A 9469-nucleotide genomic window follows, 5' to 3' on the forward strand; every position below is an offset into this window, starting at 1 on the left:
CTTCGTAGTCCACCAGCAGGTGTTGATTTTCACTTTGACTATGATATCTCTTATCCTGTTGCTATGGCCATTATGGAGCAGGATCCGAATTTGGAAAAAATGCGCTTTGAACTTGTGCCTAAAGTGTATGTATCTTATGTCATACAATGCATTTCGTTTGTTTATTTATTTACATAAATTCTCTTATACAGAATCAGTGAAGAAAACTTTTGGAGGAACTACTTCTATCGTGTTAGTTTAACTTGTCAGGCTAATGAATTGAATATGATGTCTAGAGAAGGTGAAAATCAGCCCGGTACTGAAACCGTTACTTCTGGGCAACCAATAGGTATTTGTAACGAAGTTATCAAATTTAATTTTTTCCTTGTTTGCAATAGTCGAAACAGAATTTTTCTGAACACATCAAAGACTAAAGAAATTTTTTGTATTTTGTCACTGTCAAAAATTTATTAAACATATAGTAATATTCTACCTAAAGCAAAAAATAATTGTACTTCGAAGAGAGCTGTATAGTCCGGTTTGACGGCGCTGGTCCAGAATAGATGATCCTTCAGTGAGTTCACCATTGGAGTCATTTATCTGACATTTTCTTATCAGCTGGTGTTATTAGTATCATTGGGTAACGTGGTGAGGGCGTAAAATCATTCGGCACAGCAGTGTTTATAAGCCGTCACGATGTTCCCTGAGGATGCCAATTACAGCAGTTGACGAAACGACGGATAAACGATTCCATCGGAGGATTTAGCGAAGGAGAAAAGCCAATTCTGCGCTACCATTATCGCTCGAATATGGAGCTCTCTTCAGATAATGTCAGCCATGAAAACCATATCATTTTCGGTACTTGCTGCCCTTAATGTTTTAAGTAATAACTGATTTATATCCTTTTGCAAATTAAGCTTTTAAAATTTTCTAGCTGGAACCATATCTTATTTCATTTTCGTTTTCTTATTTTTTCTTTTATGTTAGAAAAAACTGAAAAGAGCCAAGGGTCACATGAATTTGTTTCTGATACTTTGCAAACTTCCTCTAAAGACCTTGTTGAAGTGCAGGAAGGTATGAAGAAATTAACTCTTGGCTCTAAAATCAAAGGTAAGTTATAAGCTTGTCATTGAGCTTCTTATTCTTCTTTATTTTTAATTAGTAGTAGTAAGTTTATTAACTTTGGTGTTATTCTCCTAAACCTGTTAATGTTGGGAGAATAATAACTGATTTGTTTTAAAATGATCGCTGACAGTTAGTTTCCTGTTTAATTGACAGCTTAAGAGGAAAGGGTCAACATAGCATCCGATAAGGTTTCTAATACTCTTCTGTCTTAGTGTATTTCATTTGATATGCTAAGAGTTGGGAGCTCTTGCATTATCATAATCATAAAAAAAAGAAACAAAAACAAATTACTTTGCCTGTATAACATATGTAATATATTGTTAGAGGGTAATCAATCCTTTATAGAACAGTATTAATAATTTGTATTGTGATCAGTACCTATCTGCTAATTTAACTATGTATCTGGTGGTTCCCACACTGCCGCGCTCTCCTTAACTACTAAGTGGTTCTTGTAATTAGAAGTCACAGCTTCCTCTTTATTTTTTTGTTTTATTTTTGAGATATGTGCTAACACTAATAGTAAATACTCAAATACTGCATTGGTTTAGGAGGAATCAAACTTTTAACTGCACTTTATCTTTCCTGCAGAAACATAACACTTTTGAGCATCAATTGTTTGAAAATGTTTATGTACATCTATCATAACAATCACTTATTTAAATAAAAAATTATTAAGAAGCATTTTAACTGTATTTCACAAAAGAAAATTTGATTTCAAAGTAAGTCCCAACGAAATACGTGTAAGCTAACGGCGCTCTGTTTTCTTGTAACTTTAATATTTCATATTAATTTAATTATTTAATATGCATATTTACATGTGGTTTTTACTTGCACATTATCACATGAAATTAATCTTGAATAGGTATTTTGCATATAAATACACAAATTGTTACCACCTTGCCCTTTATAAACACGAAGTGGCAAGTGCTTTTTTTTTCTTAATAAGAGGTAAATAAAAATAAGGAGCAAAGCTGTAATCTTTTTATTAGATCCTCTAAATGTTGTACTTAAAATGTGAACAGTATTTTGTGTTAATATACATGTAAAAATGTGAAAGTTCATGAACAAGGTGAATCGATGTTCAAATGACAATATCTTTATAATTGATTTTACTTGCAAGTGGTTAAGTATTCTGGCATACTATGCTTAAATGGTATTCGTATTAAATTAGATTGAAAACGTCCAGGATTACTGTTGTTATGTTTGGAAAAATGAAATTGATGGAGATATTTGCTGCCATATCCTGGACACTTACGTTTGTTTATCTGTATAGTTTAACTCAACTGTCTGATACTCTTGAAGCGTTTACAAAATTTTAAAATGTACCTTTAAGAATGTTGTTGGCAATAGTTTGCAAAATATAAAAGTTGAGAAAGTTGTATAAGGAGTTTTACAGTGATTTTGAATATTTACACGAAACACCAATAGTAACATTCTTAACAATTGAATAAATATTTGAACATGTACACATTGTGGTGCTATAGAAAAAAAATCCTCTTGAGATACTATCTTCTAAAAATACTAATTAAATGTTTTTTTTTACATGGAATGTATGAATTGTACAAAATGTTTCCTGAAATTTTTACTTATGATGTACATAAATATCAACGCCATAATTTTGAAACGTTTTAATCAAACTGGATGCTCAGATTTTGTTTTACAAAACTTACCACCAAGTTATTAGAAATTTTAAATATTCCATTATTTACAATATTTTCGGCTATTAATTATTTTACGAACAGGAAGCTAACACTGAGCATCTAGTTTAAGTGTACGTATCACGTAGAACTTTACATATTACTGTTATGTTTGGTTTTTGTTTCTTTTTCATATATTCTATTAGAAGAAGATTGGGAAAAAGAACTGGAAGCTGAATTACAGGATTATGAAGTAGTAAGTGAAAATAAATCAGCAAATTCTAAGAACGACAACTGGGAACAGGAGATAGAAGAAATGCTAGAAGAAAATGGTGATGTTAAATAACCCACTTTTTAAATAAAGCATTCCGGTACGTAAACATACTTATGTTACTTGTGTAACTGCACTTCATTAGCCAAATGTACATAATTATGATAAAAAAAGTATTTACCAAACGTTTCTATATTAAGCTGAATGCTTTCTTTCCAAACAAGCAATTCAAAATTTCAATTTCTTATTCATTTAACTACGATTTATTTACAACAAGTTTTGAGACTTAACCGAGGAAAACCTGAAAACTATTTTCTCTATGATTCCCTTCTTCTCCCTGCCATTCCGATACTTGTTAAGTAAATTGTAAGCTAAGCTATCTAATATGTATCTTATCTTATATGTTACAAGAAAGGAAATATGTTTGTTGTCTAGTCATATAATCCTTTAGTTTTCGAAAGGTAACTTGCCGTTTTTTTGTGATATAAATTAATAACTTATAATATTTAAGATGAAGTAATATGTATCGTGGACAAGTGTAAGGCTATAATTACTCCACTAAAGTCACTGTAAAAATACCCTCATGAATATTGCCCAACATACATTAATTTTCGTTAATTGTGAACATTTTATAAATTTGTTAAACACCTTTGCTATTTGTATGTACATACTGTTAATTCCGAATCTTCTTGTAACATACATATTTGAAGATTTCAACTGGCTCACTGAATTTAAAATAATTCAAGCCAAATATAGAAATAAATGCCTATATGTTGAAGCATGTTCATCCTATAATCTTACTAGTATTACAGTGCATTAAATTGTTGAATAAATGTAGCAAATGTCTACGCCATTAATTCATTAATCCTCTTCTAATCTACCGTATACATAATAGGGGGTAATATAGAAATTAGTAAAAGAAAACAATCTATTAAGTATATGCATTTTAATACAGTATTGGCATTTTCACTATTCATAAGAAAATTATTTCGACAATATTTTGATTATCCAAAGCAATTAAATTCTATATAATTTTTTCCAATCTCTAACAGTAAAAAACCAATTTCATATATAGCTAATGTTAAGTTATAAAAATACTTTCAACAAGTAAAAAGTATTAAAATTTCACATTCTATTTTTCAAAAATTGATAGTATTAGGCACTTTTGTTGTTTTAGAAGTCTAGTAAATTACAGAATATTCTTTTACGATTATTATATATTAAAAAGAATGAATTAATTGAGAAGTAGTTACATAATGCATTTACATTATTATATTATTATTCTTCACCTCTAAAATAATTTAGTACTGAGCTAAAAAACTATGATCCTAATTATCGTAAATTCCTAGACAGGTCATGTCTACTAGTTAATGAAAAGTTTCAGAGTTCTACATCAATGAAGTTTCTATGTTGATTTTCGAAATAATTATATCAAAGGATTCGTTACTAATAATATTTGATAACTTCATTTGTGATGTCATTTTTTTTTAAATTACTTAATTGTAAATTTTTATGTTTATTTGGAGAAATAATTTCTGACGAAATACTATATGCAAACTGATTTACACTAGTGCTTATATGGTTGCATATACAACAATTTTTCTTTTCCAATTAGTATTATTATTTTTCCTTTGCTCTGTGATACTTGTGTATCTATGGCTTTCGATTTGTTTTGGTTAGTATTTATTATGGCATTTAAGAACCTATATTTTAAAATTGTGTTCTTTTATTTGCTCTTGGCTGCATTTCAATTTGATTTTATGCTCGTTCATTTAATAGTATGATTAATTTGTTTTTTCTCGTTCTATTATAGAGATTACCCGATAAGTTAAGTTTATTCTGATACTGCCGGAATATCTACAGATGGGATAGGATGGTGTGCAATGGTGAAATTCTACCTGCATTATTACCTGCAAATATGATACCATTGATTGTAGGAGTCCTCTTCTCCAGAAAGTAGGAGTATCCCAAGAAATTCTAAAAGTGCCTTTTTGCCACAACAAAGACATTACTTGTTCATTTGTGGAAATGAATTATCAACATGAATGGTATACTACACAGAAGTTAACACAGTCAAGAGTACTCGGGATGCCATGTATTATGCGACATTGGTTCCTCATTCACTCTAGGTAGTAGAAGTACCTGAAGTCCTGAGGAGAGCGTGAAGGTGCCTTTTTTACATTTGGAACAGAAACAGTGTGTTATTGCTAAAGGAAAGATTTATGAAACTATGAGACGGATTGGTAAGTAACAGTATCAATTAAAAATAGTAGTTATACATTTGTAACACTTTCAATAGAGAGATTTTAAACAACATTCCAGAAATGTCGGATGCAGAATGTGTGAATGTTAGCTTAATACAAGGGATAAACCATTTAATCTTTTTTAAACTGCAGTATGAACTGACTGTATTTTTATTTTTGACTTTAATTTAATAGTCAGAAGAAATGTGATAAGGATGAAATATCATAACAGTTGTTTATTTGGCTTATTACTAAAGGTACATTGTGTGTTTATTATTTTAGCAGTCACTTTCAAAATATTATTGGTTAAAAGTAGTTAATATTTTTTTCGTTTCTTTCTACAGATTGGTTAACAAATGGGGGAGATTGGAAAGTTAATTTTAACCCTAACGATGACTACATGGGATGTCTGCATGGGTATCCTTTCTGAATTTGGTTTTCATTCCACACATGTAAACGTTGAAACATTACATTCTACAGCTAATTCAGGTAATANTTCAGGTAATAATACATAGTTAAATTAATATTAATTACACTTTATTAATCTGTTGTCAATTTGATTAACAAATAAGTAAAGGAATTCAGAAATACTACTGCAGCTTGACGTTCAGAATACTTTGCAGTAAAGTGGGTTGCCTATATCAAAGACAAGATATTTAAAATTTAAAACTAAATTCATTTTAAATCCATGTTATGATGGTACGTTCCCGCGAAATTAAAGAGTGCGCTGTAGTATAAATAAAAATAAAGATGTTACAGTGCGAGTCGAAATTTGTAAGCAGCTAAATTTTTGGATTTAAGTAAAACAACCTAAATTTATATGATACATAAGCAATCTATGAAAATAAATAAGATTTTACAACACAACGCTGCTAATGCAAGTGGTTTGTTTTGTATATTTCTTTAACGTGAGCATTTTTACCTTGTGTCCTGTACATTTCAACTTTTTATACGATTCCTGATAATGATAGTTAAAAATGCGTACAAGAAAGTGTTGGTTTTATTTGAAAAAGTTGTGATGAGAGATTGATAAACTCGTAACAGTTGCTTATTTCGTGGGCATCTGAAGTCTATAATTTATTTCTACGTTTCCAAAAAGAATTGTATTTTTAAAAATATCCGTATTTTGAAATTGCATACAAAGGAAATGAAAAACCGTTGTAAAAAAGGCATGCACCTTCTTTGGCACAAAAATGAAAAAATTAGTTGTTATTTTGAATTATCTCAAATGAAATCGAAAATTTCCCACCCTTATACCAACAAAAGATGCTTGTCATGTTTATCACAACAGATTTAAAACTAAAACTTATGATTATGTTCCTGTATAAGATTAATGTTACATTCTGTTTTTTTTTTTTTTTGATATGAGCAATAGTCTATACCATGTATGTCATCTTTTGGTTTTCTTTAAACACCTGAATAGAAATAATTGACTCTGCATTATGTATACGTATACAAAGTACATATTATATCATATTTTGGTACAAAATAACTACAAATTGTAGTTAGTTAGTTACCTAATAACTTTATAAAAGCTTAAAATTTTGAACAATTGAAATCGACAGATTTTAACATTGTGTATCGTATATTATACATCAAGATTATTAATAATTCGGGCATAAGAACCACAGAAACGTTTGTTAATATTCTAGAAAAACTTTAATTGCAGGCAATTTTTTTTTTAAAATACCCACAGCATGAATTAAATTGACAAAATTTTTAATTTGAATACTTCTAAAATATTATAATGCAATTACATAGTTTCTTAATTAATTTCATTTGTTTAAAGTATAAGATGAATAATAAATTCTAAGTGTTTTTTTTTTCTTTTGTGATATGAGCAATAGTCCATATCATCTATGTCATCTTTTGGTTTTCTTTAAACAACAGAATGCAATTAATTGACTGCATTATGTATACGTATACAAAGTACACATTATGTCATCTTTTGGTACAAAATAACTACAAATTGTAGTTAGTTAGTTACCTAATAATTTTATAAAAGCTTAAAATTCTGAATAATTAACATACATCAAGGTTATTAATAATTCGGNCAGTATTCCTCCTTGAGTTGGTTTACTTTTCACACCTGTAAACTTTGGAGTGTTACGTTCTATAATTAATTAAGGTGAGGATACTTGATATAATTAATTTTAATTGCTCTTTATTGATCTGTTTGCCACCGTATCTGTTTCAGATCGACGTTGGAGAAGACAAAGATGACCCAGTAGTTGAAATAGTTGTTTGGTTTGATTGATTCATATTCTATTATTATTCTTCGTATTTGCCCACAGCATAAATTAAATTGATAAAACTTTTAAAGTTTATATCTTGACGGAGACATCAGGTGGCCACGTCGCCCTTTTTAATGTTTTGTTATTTTATTCGTTTATGTTTCATTTGTTTAATACGAGTGTTTAATTCTTTTTTTTTATCAATTTTCCGCATATATTTTGATTTTGATTTGAGAGTAAGGGAGAAAAGTGAAAAGGATTAAATTTTTTGGGTAACAGATATGTATGAAATTAATCAGTTAATAATTGTTTTTGTCCGTTTACACAGATTGGCCAACAATTAAGAGAGATTGGAACTGATATCGTTGCTTACTGAAAAGATAAGTCGTCTTTTATGGTGTTTTAGCTGTTAACCTTTCATCTTGGAGGCTCTTGTAGTTAATTAAGGTGAGCATGCATACTATACTTTCTATATGTAGTGTATTTGTTTGATATTAACAAAGAAAAAGATTCAGCATTACTTTAACAATGTATCGTGCACATTATTTACTTAATACTTAATTAATTATATCTGAACACTTTTTCATAAGATTTCATTTAACAGGAACATTAGGAGAACTCTGGATACCTTTAAATTATGAAATTATGGAGCATTGGTTGAATTAGTTCTCATTTGCCCTGCAAAGTAGCTATGCCCATGGTTCATAAGAAAGCATGAAACTGCCTTTTTTTCATGGGGAACGAAGACAGTGTGCTGAAAAAGGATTTATGACAATGAAGTGGTATGTAACAGTATCAGTTAAAAATAGTAAATGATATCTTTAGATAACTTCAATTTCTTAGACATTTGTAATTTGCTTCAGTAGACAACTTTTAAACAACGTTTCAGAAATGGCAGAAGCAGAATTAATGTGGAACAGATCTTTCCATTAGTGTGCATGTTACTGATTTATTCGATTTAAAAATGGTAATTAATTACTTTTTCTTGCCTGTTTCTATGTAGATTGCTGTCCCACAAATGAGAACGAATTGCAGTTAATTTTGGTGCTACTAAAACAACTGATGCTTTTGACGTCTTCACCTTGCAACATTATGCAGTTAATTTTTGCCGTAACAATGGGAGGCAATTGGAAATTAACTAATTTGGATGCAACCGAAACAAGAAATTATCTGCAGTAGTATCCCTCCTAGATTTGGTTGATTTGCTCATCACACTGGTAGACTTTAGAACGCCACTTTCTACAATTAATTAAGGTGAGAATACATAACTTGATCAATATTAATTAATCTTTATTAATCTGTTCTGAAATTTCTGTTAACAATTTGCTATTGTCAACAGTATAAATTGAGGTTATTGTGCATCAATATCACTTGACAGTTTTTATTTTCCACAGAATAAATTAATATTTATCATTGATGTATCTATAGAGTTTATCTATCTATGGGTTTATGTATCTATGAAGTTTATCTATCTATGAAGTTTATGTATCCATGGATTTTCTTTTTAACCTTTTGCTGTTGTCTATGTCGTAAATTGACGTCGTGTTATTTGACGTTAATCTATGTTGTGATCTATGATTGTGATGTAAAATTGCCTAAAGTTGTTTGTTTATTTTTTAATTCAGCTACTTTACTTGCTTTTTGGTGCGTATTTATTTGTGTTTCTTAATTATAAGTGTAATTAATATGTTTCTTTTATCCATTTATGCAGGTTATACGATAAATGAGAGGGAATTAATGTTCAGTATGGTTATACTGAAACAATTCATGTCTACATGGGTGTGGTCTTTCCTGGATTATATTCTTGATTTGCTGTTTCGTCTTCGACTTGTAACATCATACAGTTAATTTTCGACCCATGAGCGAGTGCAACTGGATATTTATTTGAATTCCACTGAAATAAGAAATTCTCTGCTACAGTATTCCTCCTCGAGTTGGTTTACTTTTCACACCTGTAAACTTTGGAATGTTACGTTCTAT

At 29.6% G+C, this 9469-nt stretch overlaps 1 protein-coding gene and 1 long non-coding RNA gene across 5 annotated transcripts in view; both read left to right on the forward strand.

Annotated features, from left to right (window-relative positions):
• LOC108739917 (synapse-associated protein 1) overlaps positions 1-3860 on the forward strand; it is a 12674-nt gene extending 8814 nt beyond the window's left edge. Inside the window, exons 6-9 of one of the 2 annotated variants that reach the window (XM_025978619.1) lie at positions 1-125; positions 192-328; positions 967-1089; positions 2948-3860. In XM_025978619.1, coding sequence (XP_025834404.1) covers positions 1-125; positions 192-328; positions 967-1089; positions 2948-3087 — 525 coding nt within the window. In that variant the 3' untranslated portion in view covers positions 3088-3860. The remainder of the gene's footprint in view (positions 126-191; positions 329-966; positions 1090-2947) is intronic. The other variant, XM_025978620.1, reaches the window with a different exon arrangement.
• An 861-nt stretch (positions 3861-4721) lies between these two features.
• LOC112905710 lies at positions 4722-9463 on the forward strand. 3 transcript variants are annotated; one of them, XR_003231970.1, is made up of 7 exons: positions 4722-4898; positions 4950-5255; positions 5600-5744; positions 7818-7936; positions 8094-8271; positions 8493-8743; positions 9201-9463. It is a non-coding gene; the product is annotated as an uncharacterized LOC112905710 (long non-coding RNA). The 3 variants fall into 3 exon arrangements; XR_003231971.1 differs by having other exon boundaries at positions 4722-4888; XR_003231969.1 differs by having other exon boundaries at positions 4722-5255.
• The last annotated feature ends 6 nt before the right edge of the window (positions 9464-9469 follow it).

Source organism: Agrilus planipennis, unplaced genomic scaffold (genome assembly GCF_000699045.2).
Source record: "Agrilus planipennis isolate EAB-ADULT unplaced genomic scaffold, Apla_2.0 scaffold7, whole genome shotgun sequence".
Lineage (NCBI taxonomy): Eukaryota > Metazoa > Arthropoda > Insecta > Coleoptera > Buprestidae > Agrilus > Agrilus planipennis.